Consider the following 22,579-nt stretch of genomic DNA (forward strand, 5'->3'; position numbering starts at 1 on the left):
AAGGCCCCCGGTAACACTCACAGTAAGGCCCCCGGTAACACTCACAGTAAGGCCCCCCGGTAACACTCACAGTAAGGCTCCCGGTAACACTCACAGTAAGGCCCCCGGTAACACTCACAGTAAGGCCCCCGGTAACACTCACAGTAAGGCCCCCGGTAACACTCACAGTAAGGCCCCCGGTAACACTCACAGTAAGTCCCCCGGTAACACTCACAGTAAGGCCCCCGGTAACACTCACAGTAAGGCCCCCGGTAACTCTCACAGTAAGGCCCCCGGTAACACTCACAGTAAGGCCCCCGGTAACACTCACAGTAAGGCCCCCGGTAACACTCACAGTAAGGCCCCCGGTAACACTCACAGTAAGGCCCCCGGTAACACTCACAGTAAGGCCCCCGGTAACACTCACAGTAAGGCCCCCGGTAACACTCACAGTAAGGCCCCCGGTAACACTCACAGTAAGGCCCCCGGTAACACTCACAGTAAGGCCCCCGGTAACACTCACAGTAAGGCCCCCGGTAACACTCACAGTAAGGCCCCCCGGTAACACTCACAGTAAGGCTCCCGGTAACACTCACAGTAAGGCCCCCGGTAACACTCACAGTAAGGCCCCCGGTAACACTCACAGTAAGGCCCCCGGTAACACTCACAGTAAGGCCCCCGGTAACACTCACAGTAAGGCCCCCGGTAACACTCACAGTAAGGCCCCCGGTAACACTCACAGTAAGGCCCCCGGTAACACTCACAGTAAGTCCCCCGGTAACACTCACAGTAAGGCCCCCGGTAACACTCACAGTAAGGCCCCCGGTAACTCTCACAGTAAGGCCCCCGGTAACACTCACAGTAAGGCCCCCGGTAACACTCACAGTAAGGCCCCCGGTAACACTCACAGTAAGGCTCCCGGTAACACTCACAGTAAGGCCCCCGGTAACACTCACAGTAAGGCCTCCGGTAACACTCACAGTAAGGCCCCCGGTAACACTCACAGTAAGGCCTCCGGTAACAATCACAGTAAGGCCCCTGGTAACAATCACAGTAAGGCCGCCGGTAACACTCACAGTAAGGCCGCCGGTAACACTCACAGTAAGGCCCCCGGTAACACTCACAGTAAGGCCCCCGGTAACAATCACAGTAAGGCCCCCGGTAACACTCACAGTAAGGCCTCCGGTAACACTCACAGTAAGGCCACCAGTAATATTCATGGTAAGGCCTCCGGTAACACTCACAGTTAGGCTACTTTCACACATCAGTTTTTTGCCGTCAGGCAGGATCCGGCTATTTTTAGAAAAAACGGATCCGGCATAAATTTTGGAGAACTGTAGAAACGGATCCGTTTTTTTGCTGGATCCGTCTAGCAGGTTATATCTGTTCCTGGGCAAAAAACGGATGAAACGCAATGCCATCCGGCACGATCCGGCGCTAATGCAAGTCAATGGGGAAAAACTGGATCCGGCATTGCATTTTGCCGGATCCGGTTTTACAAAAAAAAGCCGGATCACGCCTGAAGGCAAAAAACTGATGTGTGAAAGAGGCCTAAGGCCGCCGGTAACACTCACAGTAAGGCCTCCGGTAACAATCACAGTAAGGCCTCCGGTAACAATCACAGTAAGGCCCCCGGTAACACTCACAGTAAGGCCTCCGGTAACACTCACAGTAAGGCCACCGGTAACACTCACAGTAAGGCCTCCGGTAACAATCACAGTAAGGCCCCCGGTAACACTCACAGTAAGGCCTCCGGTAACACTCACAGTAAGGCCTCTGGTAACACTCACAGTAAGGCCTCCGGTAACAAACACAGTAAGGCTCCCAGTAAAACTCACAGTAAGGCCCCCGGTAACACTCACAGTAAGGCCTCCGGTAACAATCACAGTAAGGCCGCCGGTAACACTCACAGTAAGGCCCCCCGGTAACACTCACAGTAAGGCCTCCGGTAACACTCACAGTAAGGCTCCCAGTAACACTCACAGTAAGGCCCCCGGTAACACTCACAGTAAGGCCCCCGGTAACACTCACAGTAAGGCCGCCGGTAACACTCACAGTAAGGCCCCCGGTAACACTCACAGTAAGGCCTCCGGTAACACTCACAGTAAGGCCCCCGGTAACACTCACAGTAAGGCCTCCGGTAACAATCACAGTAAGGCTCCCAGTAACACTCACAGTAAGGCCCCCGGTAACACTCACAGTAAGGCCCCCGGTAACACTCACAGTAAGGCCTCCTGTAACAATCACAGTAAGGCCCCCGGTAACACTCACAGTAAGGCCTCCGGTAACACTCACAGTAAGGCCTCCGGTAACACTCACAGTAAGGCCTCCGGTAACAATCACAGTAAGGCTCCCGGTAACACTCACAGTAAGGCCCCCGGTAACATTCACAGTAAGGCCCCCGGTAACACTCACAGTAAGGCCACCGGTAACACTCACAGTAAGGCCCCCGGTAACACTCACAGTAAGGCCTCCGGTAACACTCACAGTAAGGCCTCCGGTAACACTCACAGTAAGGCCTCCGGTAACACTCACAGTAAGGCCTCCGGTAACACTCACAGTAAGGCCTCCGGTAACAATCACAGTAAGGCTCCCAGTAACACTCACAGTAAGGCCCCCGGTAACACTCACAGTAAGGCCCCCGGTAACACTCACAGTAAGGCCACCGGTAACACTCACAGTAAGGCCCCCGGTAACACTCACAGTAAGGCCTCCGGTAACAATCACAGTAAGGCTCCCAGTAACACTCACAGTAAGGATACCGGTAACACTCACAGTAAGGCCCCCGGTAACACTCACATTAAGGCCTCCGGTAACAATCACAGTAAGGCTCCCAGTAACACTCACAGTAAGGCCCCCGGTAACACTCACAGTAAGGCCCCCGGTAACACTCACAGTAAGGCCTCCGGTAACAATCACAGTAAGGCCCCCGGTAACACTCACAGTAAGGCCCCCGGTAACACTCACAGTAAGGCCCCCGGTAATACTCACAGTAAGGCCTCCGGTAACACTCACAGTAAGGCTCCCAGTAACACTCACAGTAAGGCCCCCGGTAACACTCACAGTAAGGCCTCCGGTAACACTCACAGTAAGGCTCCCAGTAACACTCACAGTAAGGCCTCCGGTAACACTCACAGTAAGGCCTCCGGTAACACTCACAGTAAGGCTCCCAGTAACACTCACAGTAAGGCCCCCGGTAACACTCACAGTAAGGCCTCCGGTAACACTCACAGTAAGGCCTCCGGTAACACTCACAGTAAGGCCCCCGGTAACACTCACAGTAAGGCCCCCGGTAACACTCACAGTAAGGCCCCCGGTAACACTCACAGTAAGGCCCCCGGTAACACTCACAGTAAGGCCCCCGGTAACACTCACAGTAAGGCCTCCGGTAACACTCACAGTAAGGCCTCCGGTAACAATCACAGTAAGGCCTCCGGTAACACTCACAGTAAGGCCCCCGGTAACACTCACAGTAAGGCCTCCGGTAACAATCACAGTAAGGCCTCCGGTAACACTCACAGTAAGGCCCCCGGTAACACTCACAGTAAGGCCCCCGGTAACACTCACAGTAAGGCCCCCGGTAACACTCACAGTAAGGCCTCCGGTAACAATCACAGTAAGGCCTCCGGTAACACTCACAGTAAGGCCCCCGGTAACACTCACAGTAAGGCCTCCGGTAACACTCACAGTAAGGCCTCCGGTAACACTCACAGTAAGGCCTCCGGTAACAATCACAGTAAGGCCTCCGGTAACACTCACAGTAAGGCCTCCGGTAACACTCACAGTAAGGCCTCCGGTAACACTCACAGTAAGGCCTCCGGTAACACTCACAGTAAGGCCTCCGGTAACACTCACAGTAAGGCCTCCGGTAACACTCACAGTAAGGCCCCCGGTAACACTCACAGTAAGGCCCCCGGTAACACTCACAGTAAGGCCTCCGGTAACACTCACAGTAAGGCCCCCGGTAACACTCACAGTAAGGCCCCCGGTAACACTCACAGTAAGGCCTCCGGTAACACTCACAGTAAGGCCCCCGGTAACACTCACAGTAAGGCCCCCGGTAACACTCACAGTAAGGCCTCCGGTAACAATCACAGTAAGGCCTCCGGTAACACTCACAGTAAGGCCCCCGGTAACACTCACAGTAAGGCCTCCGGTAACACTCACAGTAAGGCCTCCGGTAACACTCACAGTAAGGCCTCCGGTAACAATCACAGTAAGGCCTCCGGTAACACTCACAGTAAGGCCTCCGGTAACAATCACAGTAAGGCCTCCGGTAACACTCACAGTAAGGCCCCCGGTAACACTCAGAGTAAGGCCCCCGGTAACACTCACAGTAAGGCCCCCGGTAACACTCACAGTAAGGCCTCCGGTAACACTCACAGTAAGGCCCCCGGTAACACTCACAGTAAGGCCCCCGGTAACACTCACAGTAAGGCCCCCGGTAACACTCACAGTAAGGCCTCCGGTAACACTCACAGTAAGGCCTCCGGTAACACTCACAGTAAGGCCTCCGGTAACAATCACAGTAAGGCCTCCGGTAACACTCACAGTAAGGCCTCCGGTAACAATCACAGTAAGGCCTCCGGTAACAATCACAGTAAGGCCCCCGGTAACAATCACAGTAAGGCCTCCGGTAACACTCACAGTAAGGCCCCCGGTAACACTCACAGTAAGGCCTCCGGTAACACTCACAGTAAGGCCTCCGGTAACAATCACAGTAAGGCCTCCGGTAACAATCACAGTAAGGCCTCCGGTAACAATCACAGTAAGGCCTCCGGTAACACTCACAGTAAGGCCTCCGGTAACAATCACAGTAAGGCCTCCGGTAACACTCACAGTAAGGCCCCCGGTAACACTCAGAGTAAGGCCCCCGGTAACACTCACAGTAAGGCCCCCGGTAACACTCACAGTAAGGCCTCCGGTAACACTCACAGTAAGGCCCCCGGTAACACTCACAGTAAGGCCCCCGGTAACACTCACAGTAAGGCCCCCGGTAACACTCACAGTAAGGCCCCCGGTAACACTCACAGTAAGGCCTCCGGTAACACTCACAGTAAGGCCTCCGGTAACAATCACAGTAAGGCCTCCGGTAACACTCACAGTAAGGCCTCCGGTAACAATCACAGTAAGGCCTCCGGTAGCAATCACAGTAAGGCCCCCGGTAACACTCACAGTAAGGCCTCCGGTAACAAACACAGTAAGGCCCCCGGTAACACTCACAGTAAGGCCTCCGGTAACAATCACAGTAAGGCCCCCGGTAACACTCACAGTAAGGCCACCGGTAATATTCATGGTAAAGCCACTGGTAATGCTCACCTGCCATCAACATACATCTGACATTGATGTCAACAGTGATGAGCGTCCAGAAGTCTGAAGGCAGGGAGCGCACTCCCCTCCTTGATATTCCGGAGGTCACACATCACATGTCTCCTCTCCACTGCTCTTTCTGTGCATGGATTGTGTCTCACATGGTGGGCAGCAATTCACCCGGAGTCCAGCAAGGAAGAGAACAACAGAGCACAGCTGGGAATGAGTAATTATAGCATCACCCTACATGCCCTAAGAGAGGGGCAGGCAGGCAGCCACCAAAACACCAAAAGCGGAGACAGAGATTCTGGGATATGTAGTCAGTCTTATTGGTAATGGCACAAACAGCTGCTTACTATATGCAAGAATATAACTACTATAATACTGCTCCTATGTACAGGAATATAACTACTATAATACTGCCCCTATGTACAGGAATATAACTACTATAATACTTCCCCTATGTACAAGAATATAACTACTATAATACTGCCCCTATGTACAAGAATATAACTACTATAATACTGCCCCCTATGTGCAAGAATATAACTACTATAATACTGCCCCCTATATACAAGAATATAACTACTATAATACTGCTCCTATGTACAAGAATATAACTACTGTAATACTGCCCCCTATGTACAAGAATATAACTACTATAATACTGCCCCCTATATACAAGAATATAACTACTATAATACTGCTCCTATGTACAAGAATATAACTACTATAATACTGCCCCCTATGTACAAGAATATAACTACTATAATACTGCTCCTATGTACAAGAATATAACTACTATAATACGGCCTCTATATACAAGAATATAACTACTATAATACTGCCCCTATGTACAAGAATATAACTACTATAATACTGCCCCTATGTGCAAGAATATAACTACTATAATACTGCCCCCTATATACAAGAATATAACTACTATAATACTGCTCCTATGTACAAGAATATAACTACTGTAATACTGCTCCTATGTACAAGAATATAACTACTATAATACTGCCCCCTATGTACAAGAATATAACTACTATAATACTGCTCCTATGTACAAGAATATAACTACTATAATACTGCCCCCTATATACAAGAATATAACTACTATAATACTGCCCCTATGTACAAGAATATAACTACTATAATACTGCCTCTATGTACAAGAATATAACTACTATAATACTGCTCCCTATGTACAAGAATATAAGTACTATAATACTGCTCCTGTGTACAAGAATATAACTACTATAATACTGCCCCTATGTACAGGAATATAACTACTATAATACTGCTCCTGTGTACAAGAATATAACTACTATAATACTGCCCCTATGTACAGGAATATAACTACTATAATACTGCCCCTATGTACAAGAATATAACTACTATAATACTACTCCTATGTACAAGAATATAACTACTATAATACTACTCCTATGTACAAGAATATAACTACTATAATACTGCTCCTATGTACAAGAATATAACTACTATAATACTGCTCCTATGTACAAGAATATAATTACTATAATACTGCCCCTATGTACAAGAATATAACTACTATAATACTACTCCTATATACAAGAATATAACTACTATAATACTACTCCTATGTACAAGAATATAACTACTATAATACTGCTCCTATGTACAAGAATATAACTACTATAATACTGCCCCTATGTACAGGAATATAACTACTATAATACTGCTCCTGTGTACAAGAATATAACTACTATAATACTGCCCCTATGTACAGGAATATAACTACTATAATACTGCCCCTATGTACAGGAATATAACTACTATAATACTGCTCCTGTGTACAAGAATATAACTACTATAATACTGCCCCTATGTACAAGAATATAACTACTATAATACTGCCCCTATGTACAAGAATATAATTACTATAATACTACTCCTATGTACAAGAATATAACTACTATAATACTGCTCCTATGTACAAGAATATAACTACTGTAATACTGCTCCTATGTACAAGAATATAACTACTATAATACTGCCCCCTATGTACAAGAATATAACTACTATAATACTGCTCCTATGTACAAGAATATAACTACTAGAATACAGCCCCCTATATACAAGAATATAACTACTATAATACTGCCCCTATGTACAAGAATATAACTACTATAATACTGCCTCTATGTACAAGAATATAACTACTATAATACTGCTCCTATGTACAAGAATATGACTACTATAATACTGCCCCCTATGTACAAGAATATAACTACTATAATACTGCTCCTATGTACAAGAATATAACTACTATAATACTGCTCCTGTGTACAAGAATATAACTACTATAATACTGCCCCTATGTACAAGAATATAACTACTATAATACTGCCTCTATGTACAAGAATATAACTACTATAATACTGCTCCTATGTACAAAAATATGACTACTATAATACTGCCCCCTATGTACAAGAATATAACTACTATATTACTGCTCCTATGTACAAGAATATAACTACTATAATACTGCTCCTATGTACAAGAATATAACTACTATAATACTGCTCCCTATGTACAAGAATATAACTACTATATTACTGCTCCTATGTACAAGAATATAATTACTATAATACTGCCCCTATGTACAAGAATATAACTACTATAATACTACTCCTATATACAAGAATATAACTACTATAATACTACTCCTATGTACAAGAATATAACTACTATAATACTGCTCCTATGTACAAGAATATAACTACTATAATACTGCCTCTATGTACAAGAATATAACTACTATAATACTGCTCCTATGTACAAGAATATGACTACTATAATACTGCCCCCTATGTACAAGAATATAACTACTATATTACTGCTCCTATGTACAAGAATATAATTACTATAATACTGCCCCTATGTACAAGAATATAACTACTATAATACTACTCCTATATACAAGAATATAACTACTATAATACTACTCCTATGTACAAGAATATAACTACTATAATACTGCTCCTATGTACAAGAATATAACTACTATAATACTGCCTCTATGTACAAGAATATAACTACTATAATACTGCTCCTATGTACAAGAATATGACTACTATAATACTGCCCCCTATGTACAAGAATATAACTACTATAATACTGCTCCTATGTACAAGAATATAACTACTATAATACTGCTCCTGTGTACAAGAATATAACTACTATAATACTGCCCCTATGTACAGGAATATGACTACTTTAATACTGCCTCTATGTACAAGAATATAACTACTATAATACTGCCTCTATGTACAAGAATATAACTACTATAATACTGCTCCTGTGTACAAGAATATAACTACTATAATACTGCCCCTATGTACAGGAATATAACTACTATAATACTGCCCCCTATGTACAAGAATATAACTACTATAATACTGCTCCTATGTACAAGAATATAACTACTATAATACTGCTCCTGTGTACAAGAATATAACTACTATAATACTGTCCCTATGTACAAGAATATAACTACTATAATACTGCTCCTATATACAAGAATATAACTACTATAATACTGCCCCCTATGTACAAGAATATAACTACTATAATACTGCTCCTGTGTACAAGAATATAACTACTATAATACTGCTCCTATATACAAGAATATAACTACTATAATACTGCCCCCTATGTACAAGAATATAACTACTATAATACTACCCACTTTGTACAAGAATATAACTACTATAATACTGCTCCTATGTACAAGAATATAACTACTATAATACTGCCCCCTATGTACAAGAATATAACTACTATAATACTGCCCCTACGTACAAGAATATAACTACTATAATACTGCCCCTATGTACAAGAATATAACTACTATAATACTGCCCCCTATGTACAAGAATATAACTACTATAATACTGCCCCTACGTACAAGAATATAACTACTATAATACTGCCCCCTATGTACAAGAATATAACTACTATAATACTGCCCCCTATGTACAAGAATATAACTACTATAATACTGCCCCTACGTACAAGAATATAACTACTATAATAGTGAAAATATACTAAAATGTTTAGTGTCTGCTCACCTCCTCCTGGAGCGCACGGATCCTGCTGTGCGGCAAGGTTTCAGAAATACTATAATAGTGCCCCTATGTTCAAGAACATACAGTGCCTTGCGAAAGTATTCGGCCCCCTGGAACTTTTCAGCCTTTTCCCACATATCATGCTTCAAACATAAAGATACCAAATGTAAATTTTTGGTGAAGAATCAACGAGTGGGACACAATTGTGAAGTTGAACGAAATTTATTGGTTATTTTAAATTTTTGTGGAAATTCAAAAACTGAAAAGTGGGGTGTGCAATATTATTCAGCCCCTTTAACTTAATACTTTGTTGCGCCACCTTTTGCTGCAATTACAGCGGCAGTCGCTTGGGGTTTGTCTATCAGTTTTGTACATCGAGAGACTGAAATGAGCTCAGTGAGGTTGGATGGAGGTCGTTTGTGAACAGCAGTTTTCAGCACTTTCCACAGATTCTCGATTGGAATCAGGTCTGGACTGTGACTTGGCCATTCTAACATCTGGATACGTTTATTTGTGAACCATTCCATTGTAGATTTTGCTTTATGTTTGGGATCATTGTCTTGTTGGAAGACAAATCTCCGTCCCGGTCTCAGGTCTTTTGCAGACTCCAACAGGTTTTCTTCAAGAATGGTCCTGTATTTGGCTACATCCATCTTCCCATCAATTTTAACCATCTTCCCTCTCTCTGCTGAAGAAATGCAGGCCCAAACCATGATGCTGCCACCATGTTTGACAGTGGGGATGATGTGTTCAGGGTGATGAGCTGTGTTGCCTTTACGCCAAACATATCGTTTGGCATTGTTTCCAAAAAGTTTGATTTTGGTTTCATCTGACCAGAGCACCTTCTTCCACATGTTTAGTGTCTCCCAGGTGGCTTGTTGCAAACTTTATACAACACTTTTTATGGATATCTTTGAGAAATGGTTTTCTTCTTGCCACTCTTCCATAAAGGCCAGATTTGTGCAGTGTATGACTGAGTGTTGTCCTGTGGACAGACTGTCCCACCTCAGCTGTAGATCTCTGCAGTTCATCCAGAGTGATCATGGGCCTCTTGGCTGCATCTCTGATCAGTCTTCTCCTTGTTTGAGGTGAAAGTTTAGAGGGACGGCCGGGTCTTGGTAGATTTGCAGTGGTATGATACGGTTTCCATATCAATCTGATCGCTTGCACAGTGCTCCTTGGGATGGTTAAAGTTTTAGAAATCATTTTGTATCCAAATCCAGCTTTAAACTTCTCCACTAAAAAAGACATCAACAAACTGGAGCAAGTTCAGAAAAGAGCGACCAGAATGGTGACCGGTCTGCAAATCCTGTCTTATGAGGAAAGGTTGCAGGATTTGGGAATGTTTAGTTTGCAAAAGAGAAGACTGAGAGGAGACTTAATAGCTGTCTACAAATATCTAAAGGGCTGTCACATTGTAGAAGGATCAACTTTATTCTCATTTGCACAAGGAAAGACTAGAAGCAATGGGATGAAGCTGAATGGGAGGAGACACAGATTAGATATTAGAAAAAACTTTTTGACAGTTAGAGTGATCAATGAGTGGAACAGGCTGCCACGAGAAGTGGTGAGTTCTCCTTCAATGGAAGTCTTCAAACAGAGGCTGGACAGACATCTAACTGGGATGATTTAGCGAATCCTGCTTTGAGCAGGGGGTTGGACCAGATGGCCCAGGAGGTCCCTTCCAACTCTACGATTCTATGATTCTACAACAGTATCACGGACCTGCCTGTTGTGTTCCTTGGTCTTCATGATGATCTCTGTGCATCAAACAGAACCCTGAGACTATCACAGAGCAGGTGCATTTATACGGAGACTTGATTACACACAGGTGGATTATATTTATCATCATCACCATTTAGGACAACATTGGATCATTCAGAGATCCACAATGAACTTCTGGAGTGAGTTTGCTGCACTGAAGGTAAAGGGGCCGAATAATATTGCACGCCCCACTTTTCAGTTTTTGAATTTCCACAAAAACTTAAAATAACCTATAAATTTTGTTCAACTTCACAATTGTGTCCCACTTGTTGTTGATTCTTCACCAAAAATTTACATTTGGTATCTTTATGTTTGAAGCATGATAGGTGGGAAAAGGTTGAAAATTTCCAGGGGGCCGAATACTTTCGCAAGGCACCGTAACTACTGTAATACTGCTCCTTATGTACAAGAATATAACTCCTATTATACTGTCCCCCTGTGTACATTAGTGGGTGCAACAATCCATATAAACCAGTATATCTCTGTGTTCCTCCTGCAGGCGTTCACCGATCATTTGGTGAGTTCCATGGATGGTGGCTCCTCAGGCAAGAAGCAGAGCTTTAAGTCGGGTTCCAGTAAGTTTTGGGAAGATCATTATTTTTCTCTACATGTCACGAACCTGACACCTTTTAGGGGAACTTCAGTGCTAATCACAACTTCCCAGGATTTGCTGTCAGTCTCTGCTGGAGACTTTTTCCTTTGCAGAATAGATGTCAGTATTGCAGGAGCCGTGGCCGGCTGGCAAGCAGCAGTCTTGGTCTTGTGAGCTCTGAGAGACCCCCGGGGGCTGATCCTGGCTCAGTCATGATCCCTGTAATTAGGAATGTCGCACCAGTGACCGGTGACAATGAAAGCCCCCTGTACGGCAGACGGGGCTCAGCCCACTGCTGGAGTGCCATCACGTTCCGCCGTATTACCGCCCCACACTGCACTCAGGTTCACTGTAGATTTGGCCGGATTTTCAGCAGATGTCCCCCGACTTCTTTCTGTCTTGCAGTTTTCTGTGGAACAGTCACAAATTCGTCTTTGGGAGTTCATGAGATGAGGATCGGGGCGCTGGCCTTCCAGATCAAGACAGGAGACATCACCAAAGAAGGGGCCGAGGTCCTCATCAACTCCTCCAATAGCAGCTTTACTCTGTACTCAGGTGAGGTTCCCAAGATATCAGAGAAACCTTGGGGTATGTAGCGGTATATCGGGACCTTATGGGAACTGCCCCCATCCCAGTATTAAGCTATAAAGTCCCCTGCTGTTGTCTGTGACAGGGCGCGTCCTCAGTATTAACACATCCCGCCTGGAGGGTGTGATTAACAAATGACTGCTAATGAAATCATAACAAATTCAGCAGAGCCCAAAGCGAAGCGATCACTATCAAGAGTCCGCAAACCACAGAGAGCATAAGAGGTCTGGGTACTAATAGCACTCTATGCCCTGAGGGAATACCCACCACTGCGGGACCCCTAAGAAACTGTCAAGTAAAGGCTCTGTCACGGTGTCCTTCTCTGGTATCACACAATCAACAGAGCAAGCGAAGAGTGAACAATTCCAAGACCTTTATTCAGGCAAAAATACGAAAAGGTCCATATTCAGTCCACCACACAAAGGATAAGATAGTCCAGAATAAGAATGCAGTCCAGTATCAGTATCCAATCCAACACAGTTTTTCTCCACAACCATAATCCAAACGCACAGAAGCTCGCTGTATATATTTGCGGGCACCGCCCGCCAGGACAATGGGAATTCCCGGACCCTGGTAAATTGCCTCGGGTCGAACCACACGGGGGTCAGCGATAGTCAAGAATGCCCCCGTGTCTCTAAATCCTGACACTTTGTATCCATCAATAAAGACATCCTGCAGGTGGCGTTGCCGTTGCTCTGAGTAGCTAAAGGACAGAGGCCGGAGTCCGTACACTCCAGGAGGGGTATCTATGGTGCCGTGGTCGGTGGTCCACTCTGGTGGGGGTGGTGGTAGCTCTTCCTCAGGTGTGGTGGAATGTACAAGATGCACTGGACGAGGTGGGGCTGCGTGGGGCTCCCTCCGAATCCTGGAGGGACAGACTGCAAATGTCCAGGTTGCGCAAACCCATAACACCTCCTCTCTGTGAATACCCCCAGGTCGTGGTCGGAACTGTTGGGGCCTAGGATTGTGAGGTGTGATTGTCATCTGGGAGGAGGTGGCCGAGCTAGCGCCCACCAGTAGATCGATTAAGGCCTCTTTAGTCAGTCCCTGGTAGTTCAGGCCCAGGTCTCTGGCTCTCCCCTGTAAACTGCATACAGTCCAATTTCTATACTCACTCTGTGGGTGGTTCTCCATTGGGTGACGCTCTGTTGATCCCACTGCTGCCACCAGTTGTCACGGGGTCCTTCTCTGGTATCACACAATCAACAGAGCAAGCGAAGAGTGAACAATTCCAAGACCTTTATTCAGGCAAAAATACGAAAAGGTCCATATTCAGTCCACCACACAAAGGATAAGATAGTCCAGAATAAGAATGCAGTCCAGTATCAGAATAAAATGTACAGGGAAACGAGATTCCAAAACACTCTAGCACCAGAGGATAAAAATGGGTCCTTCTCTCTGAAATGCAGCCTTTTCACCATCTTGTCTCTACCGGAACTGACTTGTCCAGCTGCCATTCTTCCCCCCACCCCCTTCCTTGTCCAGGGGTAGTCAAACAAGTTGCCTCCCAGAGGAGAACAAAAGGCCTTAGGGATTAATGCACTACAGGGGGTCATCAAGAGACAGATACAGTGAGGCTGTAGACTTACAATGTAATAAGAAAAACACTATGAAAATAACTGGAATTGTTAAAAATAGGAATATACAAAAAATGACATCCACATAACATATCACACCATCACAACCTCTCCCCTCCCATAATAAGTGAGCACGCCATGAGGTCTACACAGACCTCTGGCCTGCTCACTTTAGTCCACATTGCTCAGTTATTTATAGTTCCTTGTACAGTGGCAGGGGTAGGTCGGCCTGGGGAGCCTATGGTTCTTCTTGTCGAGACAGTCCATCGGCGTTCTGGTGTTGGCTTCCTCGCTTGTATTGGATGGAGAAGCTGTAGGGTTGTAAGGACAAGCTCCACCGCAGCAATCTTCCATTGTCCCCTGATACGCGGTTCAGCCATGTGAGGGGGTTGTAGTCTGTAACAATTGTAAAGTCTCTGCCATACAAGTAGGGCTGCAATTTTTTTAGCGCCCATACGATGGCAAGGCACTCCTTTTCAATAGTGGCATAGGCAACTTCCCGATCCAGTAGTTTCCGACTGGCAAAAGCAACAGGATGTTCTTCTCCGGCAGCGTTCACTTGGCTAAGTACTGCCCCAATCCCAAAGGTGGATGCATCTGTCTGCACGAGGAACCTGCGTTTATAATCCGGGGCAGCCAAGACAGGAGCAGTGACGAGGGCAGTCTTTAACGCTGAAAAGGCATCCTCGCATGCCGTCCACGTCACATTCCTAGGCATGTTCTTGCGGGTCAGGTCGGTTAGGGGCTTGGCCAAGGTGCTGAAATTAGAAACAAATTTGCGATAGTAACCAGCAGTTCCTAAAAACGCAAGTACCTGCTTTTTAGTCTGGGGTCTGCACCAGTTGCTAATGGCTTCCACCTTGGCAGGCTCAGGCCTTAGTGTCCCACCCCCTACTCTATGCCCGAGGTACTGCACCTCAGCCATCCCTATTTGGCACTTATCAGGGCGAATGGTCAGTCCTGCAGTAAGGATACAGTCCAGCACTATGCCCAAGTGTTTAAGATGTTCCTCCCAGGTAGAGTTGAGCGACTTTGGTCGGATCAGGTTTCATGAAACAAAATTTGTTTCAGATGAAACTGGTCCGACTAGGGCAAAAAAAGTCGGAGTTTCCTCCGCAACCCGACCCCAATGCAAGTCAATGGGAAATAAAAGTCGGCATTGAGCGGATGACATTCATCCACTCAATGCCGACTTTTATTTCCCATTGACTTGCATTGGGGTCGGGTTTCGGACGAAACTCCGACTTTTTTTGCCCTAGTCGGACCAGTTTCATCTGAAACAAATTTTGTTTCATGAAACCCGATCCGACCAAAGTCGCTCAACTCTACTCCCAGGTTGTGCTAAAAATGGCGATGTCGTCTAAGTAAGCACAGGCAAAGTCCTGACATTGTTGTAACAGTCGATCCACCAGTCTCTGGAAAGTAGCGGGGGCACTTTTCATCCCAAAGGGCATTCCCAGGAACTCATAAAGCCCAAATGGAGTAATGAGGGCTGAGCGCTCCCGAGCGTCCTCCGTTAGGGGTATCTGCCAGTACCCCTTGCTCAAGTCTAACGTGGTCACAAATTGGGCACTGGCCAGACGATCCAATAGATCATCAATCCTGGGCATGGGATAAGCATCACTCTTGGTGGCATCATTTAGTCGTCTGTAATCAACGCAGAATCGTGTTGTACCATCCTTCTTGGGGACCAGTTGTTTCATCTCCTCCAGTTCGTTCTTTATCATGCCTTGAACAGCCTCTGCAACCCGGTAGGTAGCCTGCTGGATGGGGCGTTGTCCGGGGGTTTCCACATGGTGACTGGTGAGAGTAGTCTTCCCCGGCTTTGAGGAGAAAGCAGCAGCCCTCGGCCTTAGTACGGCGACAATATCGTCCTTTTGTATATCCGATAAATGGGAGCCCAGGGGCACTTGTTCCAGTGATCCTCCCGCTTGGGCAACCTGGAGGAGATCTGGGAGATACTCCTCGGCGGCGGTATCACTAGGGGGGTGGCAGACAGCTAGAACAGGCAGAGATCGGTTGTGGTAGTCTTTCAGCATGTTAATGTGGACGGTTTTCTGTCGTCGACCACTAGAGTCCAGGGCAATAACATAGTGTCATTAATTTTCTTGACAACCTGGTAAGGGCCTTCCCACACTGCTTGAAGCTTGTTGGCAGGGGAAGCAGTAATCATGAGCACTTGCTGTCCTTCCATAAATTCCCGGTTCCTGGCATTACGGTCATACCAGGTTTTTTGTCTGGACTGGGCCATTCGCTGATGTTCTTTAGCGAAGGTAGCTAGCTGGGCAAGACGGTCTCTGAGCTCTAGAACATAGGGAACGATGGGCATTCCGGTATCTGAGATGTCTCCCTCCAAATGTTCTTTCAGAAGAGTGAGAGGCCCACGGACCTTCCTGCTAAACAGTAGTTCGAAGGGAGAGAACCCTGTGGACTCTTGGGGAACCTCCCGATAGGCGAAGAGGAGATGTGGCAGGTACTTTTCCCAGTATTTTTCAACGTCAACAAAAGCCCTCAGCATATTTTTTAGGGTTCCATTAAAGCGTTCACATAGTCCTTTGGTCTGCGGGTGGTATGGGGTGTTGCGAATGGCTCGAACACCACAGGTATGCCATAGGGACTGGACCAGATCTGACATGAACTGAGTGCCTTGATCCGACAATATTTCACTAGGAAACCCTACCCGGGTAAATATGGTAACAAGGGCCTCGGCTACCTTTACTGCTGTAATACTGGACAGGGCCACAGCTTCAGGATACCTAGTGGCATAATCCACCACGGTCAGGATATATTTTTTCCCTGACCTGCTGGGGTGGGCCAGAGGACCTATGATGTCGACGGCTACACGTTGAAATGGTTCCTCAATTATGGGCAGGGATTGCAGGGGTACCTTATGTCGAGCTCCTGGATGCAGCATTCGCTGGCACACATCACAGGTTCGGCAATAATGGGCTACCGACCGAGACGCCCGGCCAGTAAAAACTTTAGGTGAGTCTCTTTTCAGTCCTTTTTCTCCCTTGATGCCCAGCCAAGGGGAAGTCATGGGCCAGTTGAAGTAGCTGTGCCCTGTACTTCTGAGGGACAATGAGTTGCCTGGTCGTTGCGTCAGGGTTGCCCTGGTCACTGCCCTTTGTTACACGATAATACAGTCCGTTTTCTCGAGTGAAGCCATCCCCATTATCTCCCATGTGCCCAGTTTCTGCCTTTCGCCTAAGGGCTGCTAAGGTAGTGTCACCCTCTATTTCTCTCCTAAACTCCTCTCTGTCCCAAGACTCTCCCAATGTAGTAGCAGCGAAAGTATTGCTTACCGACTCTGATGCGGTTCGTGGTGGTTGCTCCCCGGTGGGGTCCGGATGACGTAGTGCTTGAAGGGCCTGTAGTCGGGTGACTGCTCCCACAAATTGGCACTGTAACTCCCCAATGTCGTTCCCAAGGAGGATATCTGCAGGAAGTCCTCCCATAACTCCAATCCAACACAGTGTTTCTCCACAACCATAATCCAAACGCACAGAAGCTCGCTGTATATATTTGCGGGCACCGCCCGCCAGGACAATGGGAATTCCCGGACCCTGGTAAATTGCCTCGGGTCGAACCACACGGGGGTCAGCGATAGTCAAGAATGCCCCCGTGTCTCTAAATCCTGACACTTTGTATCCATCAATAAAGACATCCTGCAGGTGGCGTTGCCGTTGCTCTGAGTAGCTAAAGGACAGAGGCCGGAGTCCGTACACTCCAGGAGGGGTATCTATGGTGCCGTAGTCGGTGGTCCACTCTGGTGGGGGTGGTGGTAGCTCTTCCTCAGGTGTGGTGGAATGTACAAGATGCACTGGACGAGGTGGGGCTGCGTGGGGCTCCCTCCGAATCCTGGAGGGACAGCCAGACTGCAAATGTCCAGGTTGCCCAAACCCATAACACCTCCTCTCTGTGAATACCCCCAGGTCGTGGTCGGAACTGTTGGGGCCTAGGATTGTGAGGTGTGATTGTCATCTGGGAGGAGGTGGCCGAGCTAGCGCCCACCAGTAGATCGATTAAGGCCTCTTTAGTCAGTCCCTGGTAGTTCAGGCCCAGGTCTCTGGCTCTCCCCTGTAAACTGCATACAGTCCAATTTCTATACTCACTCTGTGGGTCGTTCTCCATTGGGTGACGCTCTGTTGATCCCACTGCTGCCACCAGTTGTCACGGGGTCCTTCTCTGGTATCACACAATCAACAGAGCAAGCGAAGAGTGAACAATTCCAAGACCTTTATTCATGCAAAAATACGAAAAGGTCCATATTCAGTCCACAACACAAAGGATAAGATAGTCCAGAATAAGAATGCAGTCCAGTATCAGGATAATATGTACAGGGAAACGAGATTCCAAAACACTCTAGCACCAGAGGATAAAAATGGGTCCTTCTCTCTGAAATGCAGCCTTTTCACCATCTTGTCTCTACCGGAACTGACTTGTCCAGCTGCCATTCTTCCCCCCACCCGCTTCCTTGTCCAGGGGTAGTCAAACAAGTTGCCTCCCAGAGGAGAACAAAAGGCCTTAGGGATTAATGCACTACAGGGGGTCATCAAGAGACAGATACAGTGAGGCTGTAGACTTACAATGTAATAAGAAAAACACTATGAAAATAACTGGAATTGTTAAAAATAGGAATATACAAAAAATGACATCCACATAACATATCACACCATCACAGGCTCTATATGAGCTGGGAGGCAGTATGTAATCATGGAGGCAGTATAGAATCATGGAGGCACTATGCAATCATGGAGGCAGTATATAAGCCCAGGGGCACTTTGTAATCATGGAGGCAGTATATAATCATGGAGACGCTTTGTACACATGAAGACACTCATGAACACATAATAGCTGTCTGCTGTAAGCTCCACACTGGTCACTTAAAGTCCTCTGCTCCTGTAAGCCCAATACAGGACACATAATAGCCCTCTGCTCCTGTAAGCTCCAGACTGGACACATAATAGCCCTCTGCTGCTGTAAGCTCCAGACTGGACACATAATAGCCCTCTGCTGCTGTAAGGCCAATACTTGGCACATAATAGCCCCTCTGCTGCTGTAAGCTCCAGACTGGACACATTATAGCCCTCTCCTGCTGTAAGCTCCAGACTGGACACCTAATAGCCCTCTGCTGCTGTAAGCTCCAGACTGGACACATAATAGCCCTCTGCTGTTGTAAGCTCCAGACTGGACACCTAATAGCCCTCTGCTGCTGTAAGCTCCAGACTGGACACATAATAGCCCTCTGCTGCTGTAAGCTCCAGAATGGACACATAATAGTCCTCTGCTGCTGTAAGCTCCAGACTGGACACATAATAGCCCTCTGCTCCTGTAAGCTCCAGACTGGACACATAATTGCCCTCTGCTGCTGTAAGCTCCAGACTGGGCACATAATAGCCCTCTGCTGCTGCAAGTGTCAAGGGAACTATTTAGGGAGGGCTAAATTAACCCTTCACGGTTGATCCAGTGATTTCCAAATTAATTCACAGGGCGTTGCTAGCAACTGGGAATGACCACACGGAGACGGGGGGTCTCTGTACGGGAGGATCCAGGCACATCACTGAGCCCCTTTACTGAATCTCACATTACATAGCATTCTGCTTAATTATGCAAAGTATACAGCTACAAATAGAATCGTAATACATTTAAGCCAATAGTATTGCAAGAAAATCGGAATATGTCCCTAGCTGCGTGACATAGAATATAGAACAATAGCACATTCTTTTAGGGTCTCATCTCATATCTTGTACAAGCTGGAACAGTCTGGTTTCATAACAGCCGTGAACTTTCATCTAGTTAAGTTACAAAATTTAACTCGTAAACAACAAAATGGCGTCACAAGCACAAAAATGGATCCCGGAGAACAAGATGTCCCGTACATCTGAACACTGTACTTCACAATTCCCCCCTAGATAAATTTTGTTAACACAAATGCAGCATCAGAGGTGCTATCCCAAGCTAACAGCTCGAGGGGTACTGGTCTTCACGTGACTGATGCCGTGTTATCAGCCATGGCTGTCGCGGCGCACCCGTCCCCCCTGTGTACTGCAATTCATTAATAACAATTTTTGATGACGGTGGTGGGGATCTTTTGTAAGTAGCCATGCGCTTGGCTTCAACATCTTCATCAAGTAGCCTTTTGAGATCGGTGCCGAGAAGAGCAGGGGCAACGACACCTTTGGTATCATCATTAGCTGTCTTAGTGCAGAATTTCCTAATACATACAGGAATACACCAAAGAACAAGTTTTAGTATCACATATACAACAAGGATACAGGCAGCAATGTGTAACAAGCTCTGTAAGATCCCAGCTATCCAGCCCCCAATTCCCTTAAACCAATTGGCTGGATTGAGAAAGGAGAAGGTGTCTGACCACCAACTGTCCTTCGTACGATCACTGTCTTTATCGTATTGATCTCTGAGTCTTTGAACATCTTCTAACTTTAACTTCATAGTTCTGTTAGGATCTATATAATGACAGCAAGCGGGTCCAGTGACCTGACACATACCACCTTGTGCTGCTGTTAAGTAGTCCAGCATTATAGGATGTTGATTAGTGACTATAATAATTTGATTTTGGACAGCAACAGTAGTGTTAAGTATGTCCAGTATATCCCAAATTTGATCATCTAGATAGTCTGTGGCCCTAACCAATTTATCCCACATTTGTGTAATCATTGGGTAAATGAAAATAGAACTGACAATTTTATTAGCCACACTCATCTGCACTATATGTGGTCTCCCTGAAGGGCGGGGTGAATTGTCCGCAGCTCTTTTGTATAATGTATGTTTGGGTATAGCCTGTGTATCCAACTGTTTGGAATAACAAAGGTGGCCGGGGTCAAGCGACCCAGAGTACAAGTACCTCTTACCCCTACTGGCAACCATTTATAAGCATTGTCTCCACATACCCAGAACATGTCATCAGGTAAATCCCATAGGGCTGAATGTTGCAGCACCAATCTATGAACTAAGTCTATGAATGCAGATGCATTCTGAAGCATACATCAAGCTGGAGATTGTCCTAAAGGACTACAATCACCTACATCAGGATTTCCACAAGTGGGGGTTCCTGGCACATATTCAGAGGACTCATTACAAGATATATTGCCAGGAATACTGGCACAGGTTTTGTTAGAACCCTGGGGAAACAAATTAGAAAATTCCCATGACATATTATGTAACCTTCTTTCTAACAATATTGGTTTGAAGGCGTCAGTAGAGTGTGAAGTTACGTTGAAACTGACTTGTAGACCATACGTTGGAACTTGCCCCAGATTGGTTAGACTAGTCTTATTCTTAGGGACCCAAGCCCCTCCTTTGTAGGCCAAATATTGAAGTTGTGTATTACTTCCTGAAAGGTTACCTTGTCACCAGGGGTATCCCACCCATCCCACAATAGGTATACCAACAGTTAAATTCCATAACTTAGCATTATCTGTGGCATTATTAGCGAGTGTGTCAGAGCAGTCAGTCCAAGCAAATAACTCCTCTGGTGGAAGCGGGATAGCCAAAAAGGGGATGCTTGTGGCTGACACTGGTGAATACCTGCAGATCCAACAGTCTGCCAGAGACTGGGAATTATCCAACAAATCTCTCAGTAATTTTTCATGATGTTGTATAAACTTATTATTCAAGGACGTTGGGGAATTTAGGCTGTCCCATGCGGTTATCAATAATAATATGAAAAATGCGAAAAACCAAAACATTACGCCCCTTTATTTGCTATTGGCTTGTTGGGTGATGAGGAGGACTTCATAGGGACCGTCATACAAGGGTTCTAGTCCGTGCTTCCTGACATGCCTCTTCACGACTACCAAATCACCAGGCTGCAGGTTATGACAGGTGTCGGTTTCTGCTGAATCTGGAAAAGAAAAGGAAACTAAAGCATGGGTATTAGCAAGATGTTTACTAAGCTGAATAACACATTGAACAGCACAGTCAGTTTCTTCTGATAACTGCTGAGGCTGGAAATTTGCAACTGGGGCCTAGTACCAAACAATATCTCATATGGGGACAGGCCATGTTTTACAATAGGGGTAGTACGGATGTGGTATAGTACAATGGGTAGGAGCTCTGGCCATGGAGCCGTAGTCTCCTGCATCATTTTGGTCAATTGTCCCTTCTTTGTGCCTTTCAGCCTCTCAACTTTCCCACTGGATTGTGGGTGGTACGGAGTACGGAGGGCTACAGTGGATCCAAGCATTGTCAGAACTTCTTGGTACACATGAGGAGAAAAGGCCGGACCTTGATCACTTTCAACAACTTCTGGAACCCCATATCTGCATATAACTTCCATCACCAGTTTCTTCGCTGTGGTTTTTGCAGTCATGTTGGTAACAGGGAATGCTTCCGGCCAACTGGAGAACCGGGGCCCAGTAGAATTTTTGCACCAGTGCGAGGGCCTGATTCTTTCCTCGATGTGTAGGCCCATGTGGCAATAGCAGGGTACATCCGCTTAGGGAGACACACAAGTCGGTCCTTTTCCAGAGACCATTATCCATACGTGTCCCATCAGTCTTCCATTGCTTCACCTCTTCCTTTGGAGACCTTCTCTGCATCGTCATTAAGCGGTCTCGCGGGGTCCGACAGAAAACTTCAGTCTGTTGTAGATCATCAGGTTCTTGTAGGGTCAGTGCTTCTTGTAACTG

At 46.2% G+C, this 22,579-nt stretch overlaps 1 protein-coding gene across 3 annotated transcripts in view; it reads left to right on the top strand.

The window, feature by feature from the left end:
* LOC141054986 (protein mono-ADP-ribosyltransferase PARP14-like) overlaps nucleotides 1-22,579 on the top strand; it is a 73,229-nt gene that overhangs the window by 25,454 nt on the left and 25,196 nt on the right. For all 3 annotated transcript variants that reach the window (XM_073551913.1, XM_073551912.1, XM_073551911.1), the window contains 2 exons: nucleotides 11,668-11,743; nucleotides 12,166-12,315. In XM_073551913.1, coding sequence (XP_073408014.1) covers nucleotides 11,668-11,743; nucleotides 12,166-12,315 — 226 coding nt within the window. The remainder of the gene's footprint in view (nucleotides 1-11,667; nucleotides 11,744-12,165; nucleotides 12,316-22,579) is intronic.

This window comes from Dendrobates tinctorius, unplaced genomic scaffold (genome assembly GCF_039654945.1).
Source record: "Dendrobates tinctorius isolate UK_male_01 unplaced genomic scaffold, ASM3965494v1 ptg000182l, whole genome shotgun sequence".
Lineage (NCBI taxonomy): Eukaryota > Metazoa > Chordata > Amphibia > Anura > Dendrobatidae > Dendrobates > Dendrobates tinctorius.